This window comes from Myxine glutinosa, chromosome 6, assembly GCF_964187855.1.
Source record: "Myxine glutinosa chromosome 6, kmMyxGlut1.1, whole genome shotgun sequence".
Lineage (NCBI taxonomy): Eukaryota > Metazoa > Chordata > Myxini > Myxiniformes > Myxinidae > Myxine > Myxine glutinosa.
The window spans coordinates 75,525,988-75,549,299 of record NC_136266.1 but is presented as its reverse complement, the minus strand read 5'-3'; the positions used below and the strand labels follow the sequence as shown (position 1 = coordinate 75,549,299).

Below are 23,312 nucleotides of genomic sequence, written 5' to 3'. Positions count from 1 at the left end.
CTAAGTGCCTATCTTCCTATGCTGTCCCTCTCATTCCTGTAATCTGACCTTCCGCCCTAATATAACCTCCTCCGGAGGTCTTGAGAACTGAACCCTTGGTGTCGTGTCATTTTAATCCAGCCGTTGTGTCCTTTTCCTTCATTGATCTAGCGTAGCGCGACTAGTCAACGTTCGAGCATAATTGGGTAAACGTGCAGGCGCGGTCATACCAAACCGCTCGGTGAACCAACATCCACCACCGTGTCTGTAACAATATATTGTTCTGTGAAGTCGTGGCCGCTTTCTGGTGACATTCACGATCAGACTTCGTCAAACATGCTTATCCTGCACTAACTACCAAGGCACATATACAGTGTAGGCCTATATATATATATATATATAACACTACTGGCCAAAAGTTTTAGAACACCTCAATTTTTCCAGTTTTTGTTGAAATTTACGGGGTTTAATGTCCAGTGAATAACCTGAAATGGTACAAAGGTAAGTAGTAAACTGCTCGAGGTTAAAAAAAAAGTTTGGGTTAGCAAAAACGGGAAAATAATGTAAATTGCACAGCTATATTGTAAAAAAAAAAACCTTCTTCAGGGAACAAGTAATGGGTTAACAACTTACAGCTGTTCTGCACCAATGTAAGTAAATTAAGCCTTGAAAGTTGATGCAAACAATTCCTACAGGTGTCCCAACCTCTGCTGATTACTTGATTACAAACCCCCTGTCTGTATAAAAGCGGTATTGGAACAGACTGTTATTACACCCTCTAAAGCATTATTTGGACAATATTGCATTGCAGGAAGTAGTATATTGGAAACTGGAGGAAACTCTGACAGGAAGAGGTCTGGCAGACCCAAAGCCACAACAGAATCAGAAGACAAGGTTCTGCGAGTCAACAGCTTGCGTGATAGGCGGCTCACAGGACAACAGCTTCAAGCACAGCTTAACACTGGTCGAAGTAAGCAAGTCTCAGTTTCAACTGTGAAGAGAAGACTTCGTGCTGCAGGTTTGACAGGTCGAGTGGCAGTAAGAAAGCCATTGCTAAGATGGCAAAATAAGAAAAAGAGGCTTGCCTGGGCCATGAAGCACCACCAGTGGACTACTGAAGCCTGGAAGAAGGTCTTATTGACCGATGAATCAAAATTTGAACTCTTTGGTTCATCACGTAGGGTTTTTGTACGCCGTCAAGTAGGTGAAATGATGGTTCCTCAGTGTGTGACACCAACTGTCAATCATGGAGGAGGAAGCGTGATAGTCTGGGGCTCTTTTGCTGGATCCAGAGTCGACAACTTGCACAGAGTGACTGGCACCCAGAACGAAAAGGGCTACCACAGCATTCAATATCTTGCGTTTGAAAATTGTATGTAATATCTATAACTGTAAACTGTGAAATAAAAATCTCAATGAAAATGTATGTAAAAACAGTAAACGTGTCTGTAAGAAAACAAACAAACCTAAACTGATATCTAGCATCAGGTCGGTGATGCTTGCCTATAATCAAAAAGCTTGTATTTATTATACTATTCCACCCACTCACTACGGGAGCGGCAGGGCCATTGCTCTTTGGGGTAATTAGATTACAGTAGATATATGGTCGGGTTTCAAGAACAAAGGATGTGTGTTCATTTACCAATTTTTTCGTGGAGAGATCACCAAGTGGTTTAAGCATTCGAGCAAGCACTCCATTCAAAACCATTAAGGAACGGCTGGCTTGGCAAGCACTAGCTAGCTGCTTGGCAAAGGAGCACAACCTGGACTTCCTCCCTTTCAGTTTCATGTTAAACAGCAGGAGCGAGTTTCAAAAATTTGCTTCGAAAAACGCAACGGTAGGGGTGGGAAGGGTCATATTATTAACTCCATGGAGTTTGCTTGCATGGAGTCATTATTATTAACTCCATCACAATGGAGTTTGCCCACTCCTCCATGCAGAATTCTTTCAGCTGTGCGATGTTTGAGGGGTTTCTTGCATGCACAGCTCGTTTCAAATCCCCCTCACAACATCTCGATGGGATTTAGATCCGGGCTTTGACTTGGCCATTCCAGAACCCTCCATTTATTTCTTTTCAGCCATTCCTTGGTGGATTTACTGGTATGTTTAAGGTCATTGTCATGTTGCAAGGTGTACCTTTGGTTGAGCTTCAACTTTCCGACAGATCGCCTCACGTTATCCTCAAGCACCCTCTGGTAAAATGAAGAATTCATAGTGGATTCTATGATGGTGAACTGCCCAGGCCCTGATGCAGCAAAGCTGCCCCAAACCATAATATTTCCACCATCATGCTTTACAGTTGGTATCAGATTATTGTGGTTAAATGCTGTCTTTGGTTTTCGCCAAAAATGTCTTCTGGTACTGTGGCCAAATAGCTCTACCTTTGATTCATCTGTCCAGAGCACATTGTTCCAGAAGTGCTGGTCTTTGCCTCGGTGTTCATTGCCAAACTTTAGTCTTGCCCTGATGTTCTTTCTGGGCAGCAAAGGTTTCCTCCTGGCACACCTCCCATGTAGATCAAATTTGTGCACCCTCTTTCTAATTGTAGACTCGTGCACTTTGACATAAACAGTGGCAAGAGCTACCTGTAGGTCCCGTGATGACATTCTTGGGTTCTTAGAGACTTCTTTCAGCATCTTGCGGTCTGCTCTCGGGCTGAACTTGCTGGGGCGGGCTGGCCTGAACAAGTTGGCAGTTGTTTGGAATCTTCTCCACTTGTAAATGATCTTCCGGACAGTCGAATGATTGATTTCAAATTGTTTGGAGGTCTTTTTAAATCCCTTCCCAGACTTGTAGGCATCTTTAATCTTCTTTCTGAAGGCCTCAGAGAGCTCTTTTGATCTAGGCATGGTGACGCTGCACACTTCAACAACAAAGAGCAAACCAAACTAAATGTCTGAGGTTTAAATAAGACAGGTTCCTCCAAGATGCTCTCTAACGATGTTCTAATCATTTGCACCTGAGCTGGTGCACCTGATTCTAATTTAAGGTATTTGAAGTAGTGATAAATGTAGGGGTGTACTCACTTTTTTCACATGCGAAATTTGCATTTATGTTTATTTAAATTATACAATGGACTACAAAATGTAAATGTTTCATGATATTTGTTATATTATATCACCTTTATCTATCAATATTGTTGAAATTAAGATCAAATAGCTGTATGTTGAAAAATGTTGAAAAAGCCAAAACTTTACATGGGGTGTACTTACTTTTTCACGTGACTGTATATACACACACACATACCGAACATCTAGCACCTCTTAACTGAATGACCATGAACTCTTCTGCCACACCAGAACTTAGTGTGAGGATCCTGACCAAGAGGGGTGAGCTGTTGCAGATACACCCTGCCCAGGCACCCGATACACAGTTAATCATGAATATATATATATACGTATTCATGATTTTTATAAAGCTTCTGATGTATCGTCCTTCATTCTATTTGTTGATGATTACAGCCTTTTTTTCTTGATTTGTTGATGATTACGGTTTGAGAAAGGTTCACGTACGGGTTTGAAAGATGGTCAACAATGTTTCCAACTTCTTCTTCCTCATTCTGGCCCCTTTCTTGTATAATTTCTCAGATGGATGAGCTGCCTATGTTGTGTAGTTATAAGGTCAAATGCATTAAGCGTTATTTTGAGTGTCAGGGGCTAAGACTCTTTCTTGTGTGACACTCAATCTCCTGTAAATACGTGCCTTTCAACAGAGACCTGTTATTTCCAATACTGCTCAGTGTCTAATTTCCCCATTGCTTCGACATAGTATGGCATTAGTAGATGGGAGGTTGTACCACATTAATTTGCTTTGGTCAGACTCAGCGATCTCCTACTTACTGTTTCTCTCAACTGTACCTAATTGATAGATAAAGGTGGTGCGTTGAGAGCACCGTTCCCCATCTGGGATAACTAAATCAGTGTGATTGTGATTAAATATGAAGAAGATTCGATGGAATGGCCCTGAGAAAATAATATAACGGGTTGTAGAGTAAAGGAGGAGTTTTTTTTTCGTATCTCTCTTTTGTGAGCGGACGCTCGACAAAGGTATGACTGGGAATGAATTATTTGCTTGCTTATCGGTAATGAAATGCTGGTAAAATAAATGAATTATTATTATTATTATAATATTATTCTTTATCCTGTGCTTATAGAGTAAGTGGAGATCGATTTCAATAAAGCCTCATATCTGGGAAACGAGGTCTCGGCTTGATTTCATAACAGTGATTGTAATGAGAGATTTGGGCGCTGATACCCTACCAGGTTTAGTCACCTTAGACTGCGTCCGTGGTTGCTTAGGTTGGGAAATGGGTCCGAGAGAGGCTCAGCGTGACCTGGCCGGCTGGCATACCCATAACAATAGAATTCAAAATGGTACCTAGTGGTAGGTGCATCTAATCAGTGATTTTTAAAAGGTGGTGAAAGCTTTACCATGGTCATCAATAGTTGATGTATGGTATTCGATACGAGTCAGTTATATACTCTTAGGCAGGTATATCTCAATGTTGCTGAACGGTAATAATGAATGGACATACCAGGCAGAGCTAAAAGCATGCCCATAACTTCTATAAACAGCACACAGTCCACGTTAGTTTGCTTTCTCATATTCACACAATGCTTTATACCGCACGTCCATTTGAGTGTTCCTGTATTCCACCTTCTCATTCTTCCTGACAATCTTCATCCGGAGTTGTTCTCCTTGTTTGGAGAAACGTGCGTGTAACGAGATACAGAAATGGCACGAAATGGCACCCGGATTACAAGAGGGAAAATCCGAAACACCTGCACATCTCCTTCCCTGGAAAATTGGGCCTGAGAGTGAATTACCATAAATCCAGGCATTGTGGAATAAGTGGGAATTCAGCGAAACTGCTATAACGGCTCAAACAAATGGGTTAAAGCCTATACATTGGACAAAGATTTATTCTCACGAATACAGCATTAGAATTTGATCTCTTCCAAGTTGTACGAATTACAGGAGATTTTCCTTGTATAGAAATGAGAGATCTCGGTTTAAATCGGTGGGAATTGATTGCACGTGCTGTTTGAGATGCTGTTTTTAATAAATTTTTACTTCATTGGAGGCAAAGAGAGCAATATCAGGTCGGTAATCAAATTCAGATGGTGTAAAGACATCAGAGGTTTTCCAGTATACTTGAGCAATATACGTTATAACGATGTGAGCAGAAAATAGGAATTATTAGTATTGTGTGGATTATGATATGATTGACGCACATATTACTATTACGGGGGATAATTGATGATGGATTTTGAACGAACCAAAGTTTCGGATATTTATTTGATTTTTCTAACTGACTCGATGGAAACAACAGTGCTCGATGATGTAATTTCTATTATTGTGTTGAATAATTACAGAGCTCGTTCTTTCTATCTATTCTATAAGAGAGCTATTTGTTTGTCTGTTTGTGTGTCTGTGTCGCCATTTTTCTCAGAGATGGCTGAACGGATCTTCGTCAAACTTTCAGAGGTTCATCAGTGGATGCTGCAGGGTGTTTTGGACAATAAAAAATGGGAAAAAAAGTTTGATTTTTTTTTTAAGGGGATTTCCCCTCCTTTTTAAATCGCTATATACTGCCTAAACCTTTTTGATTAATGACAGTTATATTCAAGTGTACATAAGTATAGATAAATACAAAGTAATTACAAGACATTAAAACACAAATAGACCTCTTATGGAGGTAGTCGAGATTGGTGGTACATCTTCTTATTCATGAATGACACCATAATTATAGATCTGCAAAACCTAACCCAGAAACATCAAGAGCACATTCACCAGCATCTATTCCATGAATCTATACGAAAAGAGAGCCGTCCGTCTGTCTGTCTGTCTAACTGCTTGTCGCCATTTTTCCTGGCTTTTCGAAATTGCTGAACTGCTTTTCGTCAAACTTTTAGAGGTTTATCAATGATTGCCGGGGAATGTTTCAGGCAAAAAGAAATTGAAAATTTAAGTTCGATTTTTTTTTGTGGGAGTAATATATATATATATATATATATATATATATATATATATATATATATATATATATAACTGTAAGAAATAGTAGAAACTCCAAAGTACGAGCAGGGCGTCTCATTTGTATTGAATAAATAATCGTTAGATTAAATAAGACGCGGACGTAGCTTCAGGACGTCGATCTTTAATTGTCGACAAGCTTTCGACCAACAAAGGTCTTCTTCTGAGTCAGCCCCAAGTTCAACGGAAGGATATATATATATATATATATATATATATATATATATATATATATATATATATATAAAAATATATACATATACAGTGTATATATATATATATATATATATATATATATATATATATATATATATATATATATATATATATATATATATATATATATATATATATGTTTCTTTTTTTTAAAGGTTAAAAAAATTGTTTTTTTAATATAAAAAAGATTTTAACAAAATTTGGGGGGGGGGGGGGGAAATAAAAAAATTGGCTCTATGGTGCCTGAGCCTTTGTAGATATGTGAAAGGTGATATTAAATTATCCCCCGTGTCAGCCGTGTGTGTGTCTGTCTGTCTGTGTGTGTGTGTGTGTGTGTGTGTGCGTGCGCGTGTGTATATGTGTGTGTTTGTGTTCGATATAATAATAATAATAATAATTCATTTATTTTGTATAGCGCTTTTCCAGAAGCCCAAAGGCGCTTTGACAGAGTGGAAAACATAATGCATAACAATACATGAAAACAACAATTGCAAAAAGACAAGAATCAAGAAAACAAACAGCAGCGATATACGGCATATATATAAGACAAGAATCAAAAAGACAAGACAAGAATCAATAGGGAAATATTTAAAGTCTTTTTTAAAGTCTTTTAAAGTCTTTAAAGATATAACAGTCTTTTCCCATTATTCAAAGAAAAATGTAGAGATGGTTTCTAATTATCATTTCTTATGATACTCCCTACCTTGTGTACATACTTTTTGGAGTAACATCCCTACATCCCTTTACGTTTAAAAAAAAAAACGTTTTTATTAAATATATATATTGTTGCGGATATGAGGATTGTTTTTTTTTTGTTGTTGTTGTAGTGTAAATTGTTGTAAAGATCACCCTTTGTAAATGTAATGATTCCTTGTAAATACCTCCGTAGTGTAAAGGTCAAAGGGCGTCTCGGTAGTTATTCCAAAAACACCACATTGCAGGACCCGATAAAACCCTTGTTCAGTAGCTTATATCTTATTATGTGTCTTAGGGTAAGGCTGTGTCTCCCATTAATTTAAATACTCCATTGCACCAAGTGAAATAAGAATAGGTCCCCTTTCATTTCATTTCAATGGCCAACTGCATTTTGGGCGGTTTTCTTCAACCACCATTGGCCACGAGGCAGGGTTGGGGAAGAAAGGCGTGTCTCCACCTCGTCATAGAGGGGAGGAGTGAGCCAGCCCCGAACAACCAACCGAGCACAAGGGGTTTGGTTTGAGAGGGCGGAGGAAGAGCGTTTGGGGGAGGTTCGCAAAGGTTGAGGGGCGGGGCCTATATAACCCGCCGCGGGGGCGTTCCCCAGGCAGATGAGCTTTTACAGAGGAGAGACGAGTACAAAGGAAAGAGCTGGGTCGTCAGAGCAAGAGTGAAAAGAGAGGTCCATGACAAGAGCTGAGTTGGTCGTCAGGGGTGGTCAGTGGTTGCGTTGAGTGGTTGCGTTGGAGAAAGAGTGGTTGGACAAAAGAAAGAGAGAGGAGAGAACCCGTCACGCCAGACCCCCCACCAGCGCGTCGGCTCTGACCGTGATCCGACCCGTGATCCCGCGCACATGACAGGATCGGTGGCATCAGCGGCCGTCGAGGTCCAGCCCGACGTCCCGTGCGGGATCAAGCTCCAGCCAGCTCCGTGCCGTCCTCCCCCTCCAGCCACACACCTCCTTCCAGCCAATCCACTCTGCAATTCCCCGTGTGAGTCGTCTTTGTTTGTTCTGTCCTGGGTAGGTAATTATATTAAGCTTGTATAAGGAATTCACTGTGTCACCTGCATCTCATGTCCCTGTACATAATCGTGACTGCTCCTTTTTGCTTGTGTGTGTAAATAGTAATAAATCCCGTTACTCTTCTGTACGTCTTCTTCCTCTTTGCATTCGGTCGCTTTCGAGTTTTCCAGATTGAGTAGCTGTGGCGCGATACGGCCAACGTTCAGGGTGAATCGGGTTTTAGTCGGGGAATAACTGTTCGGCCGCGGTTACACCACCGCTCGGTAAAAATAACATCTAATCCGCGGACCGTAACAATATATATATATATATATATTTATATGTATTTATATATTTTTATACATACACATGTATATCGCATATTAATATAACTGGCAGGATATCCAAGAGGTCCACACACACTTGCACTAAGCTGTCAATCCTGGGTTTGAATCTCGCCCCACCTATAAACTGTCTTCTCGTTTTGTACAAACAGAGTAATTCATCAATTTGTGCGCAGTCCCTTGGTGGATGTTAAACGGGCATCTCGTCTGCTAGCATTTAGTTGGTGGATGATAAAAATCGAATTTGTTGCCTTAGTGAAGAGTCGGAAAGCCATCACTGGCATCATGGTCAAATTCCAAATCCTGCCCTAATTTCTGCTGGGAAGGCAATGGTAAACACTGGCAAGAAGCTGCTTTGGCAGCAATGACACTCTTTGACTGACTGAACCATCAGTTTATGATAAAGGAACAGCTTATTTAAATGGGATGTTATATTTTGAACAGATCGGGAACATGTATCGAAAGACAAGACTTGTACTTTGTCTCTGAATTAATCCCGACCACACATGCACAGAGAGGAGTGAGATAATTTTTTCCGACCCTCTGGCTGCCTTGCAGTCAAACAAAATAGAAAATCATTCCAAACAGGAAACTTCCTATTTTGAAGGATGTCATAATGGACAAATAGAACAGGCTCAGATAACTAATGTAATGTGTTCGATGAGGTGATGCAATAGACACTGGGTAAAACGGCGGTATCTATATATATAAAACACAGTTTGTGTGTGTGTGTGTGTGTGTGTGTGTAATGTTACCGATAGACTCCTAAACGGAGAGGCTCACGTGCTTGATATTTGGCATAGACATGACCATTGAGCCTGGGAAGAACATGGCCGACCTAAAAAAAAATATTTCATAATATTTGTTTACCATATTTTTACCTCAGCGCATTTCAGCGAGGAATATTATGCACGGAATCTGAGGTGGTGGCAGAGCAGCGCGCTGATTCGCTCAGAGCGATCACGTGATGTTCCTTGCCGCCGCAGTTACGCGTTCGCACGTATTTCAGAGCGAAAAGCGATTGCGTTTTTTCACATTTCAGCGAGGAAAATTGCCATTCACACCACATCGGTTTTTTTTTCTTTCATCTTTACGAGATCCATATTTTTTATTCATATTTACCTCAGCGCATTTCAGCGAGAAATATTACACACGGAATCTGAGCAGGTGGCAGAGCAGCGCGCTGATTCGCTAAGAGCGATCATGTGATGTTCCTTGCCGCCATAAACTCACAGTTACGCGTTCGCACGTAATTCACATGTTCAAAACAAACGAGATCCGCGAAGCGAGTTGGTCGAGTCGTGCTAACGAAGATGGCGACATGGCGGCTTCACTTTTCACGGAGTATGAGCGTTCTATATATTTTCAATTCAGTGCGCCCGACTCGCTCACGTACTTGATTTGTGGCATAGACATGTCCATTGGGCCTTCACGGTGTAATTTGTGCCAGGCTTTTGTCCGAGTGAGCTTGAGTCGAGAGGGTGAATGTACGGGTTGGGAATGTACGGGTCTCCCTTCCCCCGCCCGGCAACGCCGGTACTGGAGGGCGTCACAGGATCGGTGAGTCTCCAAAATCCGCTTCGTGCTGTTGCGAAGATGCAGGACGATGTCGCGATTGTTGTGCTGCTCTCCGACCATGAGAACTGCAACGTCATTGTTGACTGGCCCTCCCCTTCCCTCCCTCTTCCCCCTCCCCCCTCCCCCCTCCCCTCCCCCTCCCTTCCCCCTCCACCCTACCCCTCCCCTTCCTTTTCCCCCTCCCCTCTCCCCTACCCCTTTCCCTTCCCCCCTTCCCCGCCCCCCTCCCCCTCCCCCTCCCACTCCCCCTACCCCCTCCCCCCTCACTGATGCGTGAGCACTTCTCCACCTTCATTGAAAATCTCTGCTGGAATTCCAAAAGCTACTGCTGCTTCGTTGCTCTTCAGACTTTTAATTGCCTTCTTGACCTTGTTCATGGTGGGAAGCTCTCTAAGGGGTGCCTAGACTGGATGTTTGTGGATGGAATTTAGGGCATCTCCATCAACTATTGTATCGCAATCTAGAAGTTCTGGGAAGTCCTCTTCCCATTGAGCATTGATGGAATTCTGGCCATGAAGGGAAATCTGCCTAAATCTACCCAAAGGAAATCTGCCCTTCTTCCAAAGGATTTTATTTGTGCTTTATGCTGGGCAGCCTTAAACAGCTTTTTTCTCTTTTAAGCCACATGCCTCATGCATATCGGCAAAAAGCTGTATCTCATTCGCCTTGTCTGACCACCACTCGTTCTTTAAGTTTATTGTTGTTGTACTCAGGAATGGTTACTACGCCAAGGTAAAATCCACCTTCCGACTTCAACAAGGATAATAATACTATCATTTTTGCCATTATTTTCAGGTTCAACCTCAACCACCATTACTACTGAGACTAGAGAGCTCGTAGAACACCTTACCCAGCACAGTCCTGAGAAACAGGGACATGGGCAGGGTTTGTGAACGGCAAATTTGATTGGTCAGGATGACGTAAAATTTGTGTCATATTTTGTTGTAAGACTGCTAAACAGAAAGGTTTGCCAAAAGTGCCAAAAAGGTGACTTGTGTTCTCTAGTGTTTGAAAATCTAATATTCTAATTCAATTGAAATAAATTATAGTCTTAAAAGGTTGTATAATCTTCTTTTTTTTTGGAAGTTTACCGCCATCTTTTACTCCATCTTATTTAAGACGTTACAATAATTATTATCCATGCCTGCGGTTTGTGTCCTTTATGACGTCCTTAAAAACATTAGGTTTCGTGTTTGGAATGACTTCCAATTTTGTTGGAATGCCAGACAGGTGGACAGAGTAAAAAGGGTTATATCACTCCCTTCAATCCCACTCCTCCCTCCAGGTCTTTAAAACAGCTGTTCACCACCATCTCTTATCTTCCCCCATCCAAAACCTTGATCTTTTCTACCCCCGTTAAAACACCCCAAATCTGCCTCTTTATTAATTTGTGCTTTATGCTGGGCAGCCTTAAACAGCTTTTTTCTCTTTTAAGCCACATGCCTCATGCATATCGGCAAAAAGCTGTATCTCATTTTAGCCCAACTTCTTTCCTGAAATTCCTCGCAGTGTTCATGTGTTTGGTTTACCTCTCCCACCCCACCTCCATCCCACGCCTCCTCCCCCCAAGCCCTCTCCCTCCCACAGATCTCCCGATGTCCCTGCTCTCAAATATTGTACTTGTGTGCTTCACCCTCTCTCCCCATCTTGTCTCCCGCTCCCTTTATTTCGTCTTATGTATCCGTTTGTTTTTTTGTGATTAATGTTAGCTCTTCCACGAGCCTCGATCTTGTATACGAAAAAAAGAAGAAAAAAGTCACTCCTCTATGCATGCGCGAACAGGACAAATACAGAGCCAAAATACTGCTATTATGTTCCGATTAGTGTTCAAAATATAACATTCAATTAAATTAAAGTTGTTCCTTTATCATAAACTGACGCTTGAAGACAGACAGACAAACTGAACAATTGTTTAACCTCACTTTTCGCCTCATGTGCGTAAGGTAATAAAAGTGGTATTCGGTTATTTGAAGCAATATATTTTGAAGAAATGTCATTTTCTTATCGATCCCTCGTCAATGGCCACTCAATTTCTTGACTCAAACCACTTTGCAGCTGTTTCCAATATTCTCCCAATATTTCATGAAACTCACACACTCATCTGAATTGTTGAAGTCAACCCTGCCTCCCATTAATGACGTCATATGCGTTTCAGTCATCGAACCGACTATCCACCACACACGTTACCGAGTCACAGCGTTCTTTAGCCAGTCGGTCTCTACTGAAGGCTTGAGAGAATGTTCACACATTGTCCACCCCTTGTTGATCCTGCATAATTGTAACTGTAGTAAGAGCTGCCATCTTTTTTCCTAACTCACAATCCCTGCCAGTAGTTATGACAGGTCTCTCTCGAGACGAGTCCCCAATCCAGCTCGAGATTCGCGATTGATCAAGGAAAGAAAACTCAGTCAATGACATTGTCTGTATCACTTTTACATGCCTTTCTCCAGGTCTTCCAACTATACATTTATCTCATGCATTTTACTCGTTCAGGAAAGCTTAATGTGTTTCTACTTCGTCTTAGACTTTGATGCAAGACTAAACGGTTGGACCTAGGCCACACGTCATCAAATAACACTACTTTGAAAGGAGTCCAAAAAGCCATCATCTTACGAAATACAATCCGCTTCCACAAACTCAGTTTTGTTGACTGTCTTGACATTCACCTCACTTTCATGAATGTGTGTGTGTGTGTGTGTGTGTGTGTGTGTGTGTGTGTGTGTGTGTGTGTGTGTGTGTGTGTGTGTGTGTGTACATACACATATAAACATAATAAAATAAGATAAATTAAAAATATTTTATAAAATCAAAAAGTTTTAAATAAGTTTATATATTAAAAATATTTTTTTATAAGATTGGGGCGGTTGTGATTATGAATGTTCCAAAAGAAAGAGGCACATCAACCAAAAAAGTAACTCAATCTATTCTGCGAATCAAGTAATAAGCAAAAGCAGATCCGGTTTCACCCGCATCCCAGTAGGCTTCCTCAGGCCACTGTGTCAGCTTCCAAAGTCAATGCAATTAAAGAAATATAACAAGCTTAGTTCGAGGAGTCCTACTTGACATTGTGAATAGTAAATGGATATTCCAAACCGAAAATAATCAAAAATGGCAGAGCGGAAGGAGGCAGACACGCTTGGGCAATGTGTGCTGCCTTATTACCCGGGACTTTCAAGATAATATTCTTACGGACGCGGTTAAAGATGTTATATTTGCCGAGCGGAGGCTCCGCGACCGAACAGTTATTCCCCGTTTCTAAAACCCGATTTACCCCCAAACTTTGGCCGGATCGCGCCACCGCTATTCAATCGGGAAAACTCTAAAGCGACCGAATGCAAAGAGGAAGAAGACGTACAGAAGAGTAACTGGGTTTATTATTTACACATATAAGCAAGAAGAAAGCAGTCACGTTTATTTACAGGCACATGAGACGCAGGTGACACAGTGAAATGTTTAGCTTATACAAGCTTAATTACCTACCCAGGACAGAACAAACAAAGACGACTCACACGGGGAATGATGACAGGAATTGGCTGGAAGGAGAGGAAAGTCCACTGGGTCCGGCAGCACGATCCGCACGTTGGGCAGCCACCGTTCCTTCACGGCCCTGCTCCGAACTGCCGTCCAGGTCCCTAAGCGGTTGGCGAGCATTGTTGCTGCTGCTGCTGTAGACGCTGCCGCTCGCGAGCAAGGTGACGAATAGCAGGCTTGGTGCTTCCTTGGATGATCTCTGCTTGTTGGACCTCACAACTCAGCTCTTTCTTGGACCCTCTCTCTTCTCAGCTCATCTGCCTTGGACCTTTTTGCGACTCTCCTAAAAGCTCCTCTCCTTTCTCAGCCCATCTCATGTCTCTCCCTCCTTGTCTCAACTGCTTGGACTCCCTCTCGTCTGCCTTGGGAACGCCCCGCCGGCGGGTTATATAGGCCCCGCCCCTCAACCTTTTCGAACCTCCCCCAAACGTTCTCTCTCCGCCCTCTCAAGCCAAACCCCTGGCTCCTGGTTGGTCGAGTGGGGCTGGCTCACTCCTCCCCTCTATGACGAGGTGGAGACACGCCTTTCTTCTCCGACCCTGCCTCGTGGTCAATGGCGGCAATTGGAGGGGAGGTAATTGCCAATCGACGAAAGGGGGAATGGAGGTTTTGGGAATGGGAATGAAGGGAATCTATCTCTTTCACTGGTGCAATGGAGTATTTCAATTAATGGGAGACACAGCCTTACCCTAAAACACATAAAAAGATATAACTATCGAACAGGGGTATTCTATGATTGGCTGACGTGTATGCTTTTGGACTAACTAGGGCATGCCCGTACTATTATTCACAACACCGGCTTCGCCGGCTATTAAGTTAGCTTTATCGTGGCGTTTATCCAAAGAAGAAGATTTATCGTGGCGTTTTTCCAAAGACGCTTTGAATAACAAAATTAATGCTAATCGCATATTATTAATGTTATGACAAACCAATATTAATACAATATTAATAATGTCCCACTTACGCCAAGGCGTTTTTCCTGCAGTGAAAACGTGTATAAATCTATAATCAGATACAATCGAGACAGTAAGTCGGCACTTTCGTAAGGCCGGAAGTGAAGTCTTCACTGTCCGGAAGTTCGCATATCGCAGTGACGATTATTCGCCATTTAGTGTTAATGCCCAAGTATTCAATTAGCGCCAACGTATTTTGGCTTTTTGCAATTTAATCGCAAGGAAAAGTAGAAAGAGAAGAGAGAAAAAAATGAAAAGGCAAAACATTCCAAACCGCGAGGGAAAACACCACGGCACGTCGACACAACAACGTGTCCTGTGATTGGCCGTACGTGGCTGCCAGTAGCTGTCCAAAAAAAAAAACTTTCACCGTCCGGCGACTGAATTTTAGGGGAAAAATAAAACGCTCTTCACTTTCACGTGATCGTGCGTGGGGGAAAAAACAACGCCCTTCGCTCTGACTGAATTGGGACAATGTTTTTATCTCGCTCGCTCTCGCTATCTCGCTCGCTCTCTCGCTCGCTGCTCTCTGATTGGTTGAATCGTTTTTTGGACATAGCTCGGTAACTACTTGTCCGATTAATTTCAAACCTTGAAAAGGCACATCCTCGGGTCCCCAGCAATATACCTGGCAAGTTTCAAGTATATCGGACTGGTAGTTGTCGAGAAACAGCGGTCACAGACAAACACACAGACATACACACATACACACACACACACACACACACAGAGAGATTACTGGAATTATAGATAGATTATGGGACGCCCTTTGACCTTTACACAACTCCGGAGGCAGGAGGCGCAGAATAAACAATAATAATAATAAAGCACACAATAAAAAAAATACAGTCCTCATATCCGCAACAATATTTTGGCAAGATAGTACACAGTGTACGGATTGGTGTAACATACAAGCCTCTACGCACCATCCTTAATGTCATTTCAATTACCTAAAGACAGGATATCAACTGATGATAGATCAGTAATTTACCATTCATCATGGAGAGACTGTGACCAACTTTACATGCACATGATACAGCAATTTGGTTTGGGAAGGAGACCTAAATGGTGGTAGGACGTCATTGCCTGAAATCTGGCCAAAAATTAGACTTGGATGGGACCCGTGACCAAGACATGACGTCCAACAAACTACATTGATTTTTACAAGAGGCATGGCACGTCAAGAACCAAGAGGGTGGCCCTAGCTGGGGAGACTGTGGCAAAAGCTTGTTGGTGTAAATGGAAAAACCTGTTGGTGCAAAAACTGGATGCTGAACAAGGTGAATAAAAAGTAACAATGCTTAATCCCCAACACCAGCACACACTTACAGAACTCAACTGAACCTCAACAAATCATGCAAGTCACACGTCACCAGGTCTAACCTGGACATGAAGAGAGCCATGTACATACCCCAGGAACAAAAACAAGAATGAACACACATTTTTACACACCCTAATTAGTCTAGTAGGAAGACTAGGTCCCCCTGCACCCCCCGGAGATATACTTCTAATCAGTGTTTCTAGATTGGAAAAAATGTGTAGAAAATGACTAGCTATGGCCCCAAGCTGAAAAAATGTCCCACATACCATTTTTATGCAAATTACTGCTGCCATTATCAAAAAAACGATTTTTGACATATCTCAGCCAATATTGCAGATAATTGAAAAATGAAGGTGTCTAGACCCATGTTTTGAAGGGCATAGATCATGATAGAACTATTCATAACATGATTACATGTGTCTATGGTATACTAGTATGCTAATTAGTGCTTTATTTACAAAATAATCACAGTTTTACGAAATAATAGACTCATATTAAGGTCCGTCTACACAGACGTTAACACAAAGTTTTATTTTTCTAAATATTACAACTGTCAAAATAGTCCTAGCACTCAATGTGACCACTCTTCTCTTGCTTGTTTTAGATAAACATCATTAGCATTAGTGATTCTACACTGAGTCAGTCATCATCATTTTCATCGAAATCGTCAGAGTCAAACTCTTCTTCTCCTTCCTCTTCCTCCTCCTCTTCGTGCTCTCCTGTGTTCAGAAGATCCACCAGTGAGGTTGGTAGGATGGGACCACTGGACCACATTGGTTTCAACAGTCCTTCATCAGTCCTTATCCATCCTTGCTCCTCATAAGGTTTTGGCTTTTCGATGATAGGTTGATCGGCTCTTTTGTACAATGCTACGCGGTGGTTCACACGCTGGATGTGCGGCTTCAGGGCAGACTGGCATGGAGGAAGGCGAGCCAGATCAACCTTGGACTTGGATGTGAGGGTCTTGTCCTCTCCCACCATTTTTCGTAGCAGCTTGGCACGGACAATGTCCACTGATGACTCGCGACTCTGGCCGTACATCACACAGGTGAATTTTTCTAACTGCCTCTCCACCTCAGGGTTGGCATCCCAGTTGTCACCCAGTTCACCGAATGCCCTGTGAAACCTGGGATTCTTCTCCAGCTTTTTCAAGGGCCCGACTTTTCCCTTCCCTTTGAAGGCACTGGTGCAGTCTTCTCCGCTGAACACATAGTACCCCAGGAGAGTGGCACAGTAGTCCTCTCCCAGGGATTCTGCCAGCTCAGAGACGTTGACAAGTTGGCGATGCTTCCCTGACCCTGTATCCAGGTACACCGTCAGCTTGATGTTGTGGGCATGGTGGAGCAGGATCAGGAGGATGTCTGTGTCCGGTGTTCTGACTACAGCGTTCTTGTATCCGATGGTAGCAGCATGATGGAGGTACAGAACCACCCTGGTATCAGTCTCTTCCTGGTTGCTGTAGATCGTGGGGAGTTCACGTACCTCGACCTGAAACACAAAAAGGCACCGCATTTCAATCACCAGTCACTGCCAGTTTCAGATCTAGACAAACATCACAGGTAATCACCTTTTTTTCAGGAAAAATTACAAATTGAATCGCCATTCACGAAGGGCTTTCAATTTTACCTTGCCATTCGTTGAGGCAAGTTGGTGGGCCTTCCCCTCCACGATCAGCACAGGTAACTTCCATTTTCCATCTGACACTGCACGGCACAGATCTTGTCCAATGGAGAAGACCAGACGCTTCACCTTTTCTGTCTCGATGCCCTCCTTGCCAGTCATTAGCACGCTGAGAAAGCGGACAAGGTCTGGAGGTAGGATGTCTTCAGGATTGAGCTCCATGTCTTCAGCTGTTGGTGGCCATGGTTGGTCTTTACACTCTCTGAAAGCCTGTAGAATACCCTGGCGAAGTTGGAGGGCAACATTTTGGTTCTTGTTTGTGCTTCCGAGTGTGAATGCTCGTGCGAGAGCATTGGAAACTGTTATGTTTGAGCTGTGCACAAGCCAGAAAGAAATGACATCACATTTGTCATGATCAACCTTCGTGAAGTGGATATGCTCCTTGATTGGGTCATTCTGTAGGCGTTTCAGTAGTTTCTCTGACCGATAATTTGAGTTCTCATATCCATTCAGTTTCAGTTCCTCGACATAGAGCAAGCGCAAGGAAGAAAGCTGTAGAACTTTATTCTGCTGGATGACCTGGGTTTGAATGTGTTCCAGTACTGAGTTGAATGCCTTTTCATGGGCGGCTGACATGCAAGCCTGCTCCTTTGGTGCTTCGGCTCTGTGAATCGCACGCTCATAGTTGTAGAATGCTGTGCGGAAAGCTTTAAAACATGACGGATGGTGTTTGGCCTCACATGCAAAGAGGTCTTTGTTTTTCACCTTTCGATGGAGTCGATAGAGACCCATTTTCTCAGCCCGTGTTTCGATTTGCTCCCATGCATTTTCTTTGTTTTTAAAGGATGGGAAGGTTGTAGGCCTCTCAGTATTGCGATGAGCATCTTTGGTCTCAACTTTCTCACAAAATATACACTCTGGCGGGAAGATGGGTTCAGCAGAACCTCCTGGTTTACGAGGAGAGTGATGCCATGATGAGGTTGATGGCCCTGGTTCTGTATCATCTCCCAGACGATGAAAGTGGCGGACAAAGTGCTTATAACACTTGCTGTGATATCCTACTCTTTCTAGGTCATCAGGAAGAGTTGCCGGGATCTGATCACATACTGATTGCATACGACATGGGGAGTCATGCGGTTGGTTGAGACGTCTATCCCGGATCTTTTGAAGCAGTTGCAGTTTTTCTGAAGCAGATCCTTTAATTTTACGGAGGGGCGTGAAATCCCCATGATCAGACATGGATGGTACATGAAGGATGCATGTAGGAGGAGAGCTTTGGGCTGCAGGTTCTACACTCCGTTTTCTTTTGGGCATGCTTGCTGTCGATGTCTACCATCACTGTTAAATGACAAATAAGAAATCACGAATGATGTTAAAAGTGCCTGTGAAAGGAGGCTCTGAGTTTTCAGTGAGGTAACAGAGGTTCTGAGTCATGTTCTACACTAGGGTACTTTTTAGCTGACTAAACCATGTTTAGTGGCATCAAAAGTGCTAATAGCTAAAACATCTAAATTCTTCCACACTAACGTTAGCTATCTAGGCCAATGAAACATTGTGCTAAGTTACTGTAGCTAGCTCAGCTGTCGTGCCTCTTTCTGGTTCAATTCATATACAGAAGTCAACAGATATGTCTCATGTTTGGCATTAACAAAAGTTTAAGTTACACCGACATTAGGAACATACTGTACATAGATGAGGCTAGCTTTAACGTTAGCTAACATGGTGCTAGCTGGCTCAGCTGTTATTCTGCCTGTTTATGATTTCATGCAGAAACTGAAGTCAAGAGTGTGAGTAACATTATAGTTAGCATCTTACCTGGCTAGATTGGAGGATGAATACCAAGAACAACACACAGATGGAATGGAAGACTGAACTTTCAACTGAGGTATTCAATAACATCAACGTTACCAATTGATACGAGCGCGCGACATTACCAATTGATACGAGCGCGCGAGCGCGCATGTTACATGGATGGAAATGTAAAATGGCAGCTATAGCAGCACTAATTTGGATCTCTAGTCTGTCATTTCTGCACTGTGATTGGATAACATAAAAAAATATGTTTGGGAGTTAACAGCAGGAGTTGGTAGATTTTACGTGGGCTGGGTGAGAAACCTTTAAATAAGCAAGTGAAAATCTCTCGCAATACAAAGTCAATGGTGGGAAGAAAAGTTGAGTGGTACCAATGTTACTGCCAATGTCCCGCCCCTATGCAAGACTCAGGAGCATCTTGTTGACATTTAACCTTGAAAATACCTGGGTTTAGACCCCTTATGTACCATGTTAAGTTATCTGCAGTATTAACGTATCCTTATCATTTGTAAAACTGATTATTTTGTAATTACAGCATTAATATGCATACTAGTATACCATAGACACATGTAATCATGTTATGAATAGTTCTATCATGATCTATGCCCTTCAAAACATGGGTCTAGACACCTTCATTTTTCAATTATCTGCAATATTGGCTGAGATATGTCAAAAATCGTTTTTTTGATAATGGCAGCAGTAATTTGCATAAAAATGGTATGTGGGACATTTTTTCAGCTTGGGGCCATAGCTAGTCATTTTCTACACATTTTTTCCAATCTAGAAACACTGATTAGAAGTATATCTCCGGGGGGTGCAGGGGGACCTAGTCTTCCTACTAGACTAAATACAAATAACACCAGATCATAAGTGAATAAAAAGAACAGAACGGAACAGAACAAAAAGAACATATTGATGATGTGATTGCCATTTTTGTTTAAGGTTGGCATGACAAAAAAAAATCCTCAAATGACCCTTCACATCGGCACAGGACTGGACACAAGCTGCACACCTCACAAATAAAAGGGGGACATATGCTGAGGCTTGGGGTCTATTGGCCTGAGTAAGCCCATTGGGAAGCGGATTAAATGTTGCCTGACACTGGATCTGCTCTTGACAGATATACAGTCGTTCTTTTATGTTGGATGCACCTTTTTATTTTCTTTAAAATCAATACATATATATATATTGTTGCGGATCTGCCGCCGCCCTTCTCCGCTTACCAAGGGGGGATTAGTCCCCTTGTCTTTGACTGACCTGGCGCGACCCAGGACCAAATACGTCCCTTCTGGACAGCGCGAAATAGGGTTTCAGGACCAAACTGGCTGTTACCTAAGTACTCGCGCTGCCCTGGAAGCGAGGAAATAAGCCCCGCACGAACCACGTTTGTTGGTGATACGCCGAGCGGTTGCGTACACGTGATTCGCGCTATTATTAATTACTAGACCCCAATTCAAGCGGTTCTTATTCGTACCACGCTTAGTCAATGGAGAAATCACAGGTACGATTGAATCAGAAGGAAGAACACAATTTATTTACACTATAAATCGAAGAAGAAAAGGGGACACAGCGCAGCCTTATTTAATACCCAGGACAAACGGGCCAGTCTCACACACACACTCACACGGGGATTGCTGGTGGGCAGGTTGATGTTCACCAGCGCATCCAGGGATGGCTTCCGTGCAGCTCACTCTCCGGTCCCCGTCCCTTGGAGATGGAAGTAGGTGAAGGCAGGAGCTCGCCGCGTGTCGTCTGAATGGAGCGGGTTATCACGGGGCGAATGGTAGGGAGCGGACTTTGGCGCGGCTGGCGGTTATTCACTTGCGGCTATGGCCACGCTTACTCGCGTGGCTGGAAATGCACTATATGCGTTACCGGCACGTCTGGCTGCGCCCGCGTACTTTGTACAGTTCAACGCCTCTTCTTCTCTCTCTCTGCACAAGTCCTCAAACAACGCGTGTATCCTCTGCAAGTCCTTCGCAAACAAGTGTTCCCGCGCTAGTCCTTTACGAGCAAGTCCCTCCCAACAAGTCCTTTAGCTCCCTCTCTGCAAGTCCTTTAACGCTCTCCACTTGCAAGTCCTTTAATGCTCTCCACTTGCGAGTCTTTTAACGCTCTCCACTTGCGAGTCCTTTAACGCTCTCCACTTGCGAGTCCTTTAACGCTCTCCACTTGCGAGTCCTTTGCAATCAAGTGTTCCCGCACTGGTCGCCTCGAACCATGCCGATCGCCTTTCCCGCCAAGGCGCGGCACCGACCATACAGGGCGGGGACCGGCACGAATCGTGCACGCCACCGCGGCAACGATCCCCGCCGGTCCCCGCAGCACACAAAGAACACCATGCACCGAGGGCTCGTGTCGGCTATACGTCGCACTACGCGCTAACCCCCCAGTCTGGGTCGATGCCCGAGTCGCATTTTCACACCCACACGCGACCCGCTCCTCTCTCGCACAACGCGGAACTCCAGTGCCTCTCATACATTCCCTGCATTCCGTTACTGCACTCGCTCGTGCATTCTGTTCTCTTGCACACTCAGGTGCGCACCACTCAGGTGCACTCAAGCCGTTCACACACTCCATTATCACACACCCTCACGCACATCCTGGCGCTCTCATACCACTCGCACACTCCATTACACACTCGGCCATTGCACACCCTCAAGTACACCCCTCCGTTACGTACTCCGTAACAACCACGGGTGTGCACTCTCTTGGTACACACCCAATCACACGCTCTCGTGTACATCCTCTCTCACTCTCGGCCATCGCACACTCAGTTTCACACTCGGTTTCACACTCTTCCCACATACACTCCGTTATACACTCGCGCTTCGGTGCCGTTCGCACACGCGCGCCATTCACTCTCACACATCGCACCACGGACCTTACACGAGCGCCCGGGTTACGTCGCGATCCCTAGCGCGCCAAAAATCTTTTCGCGCCAAACATTTTCGTGCCATACACGCTCCTACTCACCTTAAGGACCTTCTTCTCCGGCTTTCCCACCAACACCTGTAAACTCTCATTGGGGTTAGGGAGCACGACATCACGATACAAATCCAGACTTTGAGTGCATTCCATCTCAATCTCCGATTTAATTTCTGATTCTGTCTTAGTGGGGCAGCTTAGGTAGTGGATGGGGACATGCCGGATAAAAGCACCAACATTTTATCAGGCAATCTTCAGGGTCCCAGCTATGATTCTATAACCGGTGCCAAGCGATACGACCACTGTTATTTGAAATCTTTTAATATTTTTGAATTTTATTTTTGAAAATTTTGGGAAAATTTTATTTTGGGGTTTTTGTAAAAGAAATGTTTTTATTGCAGAAATGAGAATCTTTTCCGAACATTTTGGTGTAATTGTTTTTAAAATCGAACATCTAGAAGTATTTTAAAACAATATTTGTAAATTAGGTGTCTCGGGTGCAATTCCTCAGCATCTAAGCTTCAATTCTAGAACCGGCGCCAAACGATCCGAACAGCAAGATGCATGCACAATAGACATTTATATATTTATATTTAATTACATGCATATTATATTAAATCTGCTATATGTTGAAATTATATCTGCTATATGTTGCAGGGCAAAAGAAGAGGTGGTCAAGGGAGATTGTATAGCCTGGTCCGCCTACCATGCCTCGTTTCAAAACAGTCCTGCTCAAGAAGTAGAAGCTGCCATCACTCAACTTCTGCCTCTCTTCAATGAGAAGGCAGCCACACCTGCAATGATCAAGCATGGATGGATGTCATCCGTGAATCTACACAGTTCCTGAACCCTGGACAGATTCCAATAATAGCAATGGATGCTCCGCTGTATGCGCTTGCCAAGTTCATTCAGTGGCACTGGCCTACCACACACGGTGAAGACCAGTATGTTGTCATGTTCGGCGGTCTCCACCTGGAGATGGCGGTGTGGAAGACACTTGGAGACTACCTAGACGGATCTGGATGGGCGACAGCAATAAACCAGGCAGGCATAGCCTCTGCTGGCACAGCTGAATCCTTCCTGAAGGCATCACACCTGACGAGAACCAGGCATGCCCACCAAGTCAGCGCTCTAGCACTCTCCAAGCTGCAAAATTATGCCTACCTGAAGGGAGCTGCTGGTGCAGCAACTGAAGATAGGACAGAAGAGGACTGGAAACAAAGCATGATCACGAAGAGTCCAACCTTTCAGTACTGGGACACCATCCTGAGGATTGAGCTCCTGGGACTCACCT

The 23,312-nt window shown here is 43.4% G+C and overlaps 1 protein-coding gene across 1 annotated transcript; it reads right to left on the bottom strand.

Moving 5' to 3' along the window:
- Nucleotides 1-16,152: 16,152 nt before the first annotated feature.
- Nucleotides 16,153-21,739, bottom strand: LOC144892728 (uncharacterized). The gene is made up of 3 exons (XM_078781050.1): nucleotides 21,709-21,739; nucleotides 17,285-17,361; nucleotides 16,153-17,146 (listed from the first exon to the last, which is right to left on the bottom strand). The coding sequence occupies exons 1-3, from the start codon at nucleotides 21,737-21,739 to the stop codon at nucleotides 16,298-16,300; spliced, it is 957 nt and encodes a 318-aa protein (XP_078637176.1). The 3' UTR covers nucleotides 16,153-16,297.
- Between the last annotated feature and the right edge of the window lie 1,573 nt (nucleotides 21,740-23,312).

Excerpts from the sequence above, each read along its gene's own strand:
- LOC144892728 (XM_078781050.1), bottom strand. The coding sequence starts at position 21,739 with ATGGCCGAGTGTGTAATGGAGTGTGCGAGTG. Across the intron at positions 17,362-21,708 it reads TGTAATGGAGTGTGCGAGTG|TGTCAGATGGAAAATGGAAG; the intron begins GTATGAGAGCGC and ends TGTGCCGTGCAG. Across the intron at positions 17,147-17,284 it reads TTGCCTCAACGAATGGCAAG|GTCGAGGTACGTGAACTCCC; the intron begins GTAAAATTGAAA and ends TTTGTGTTTCAG.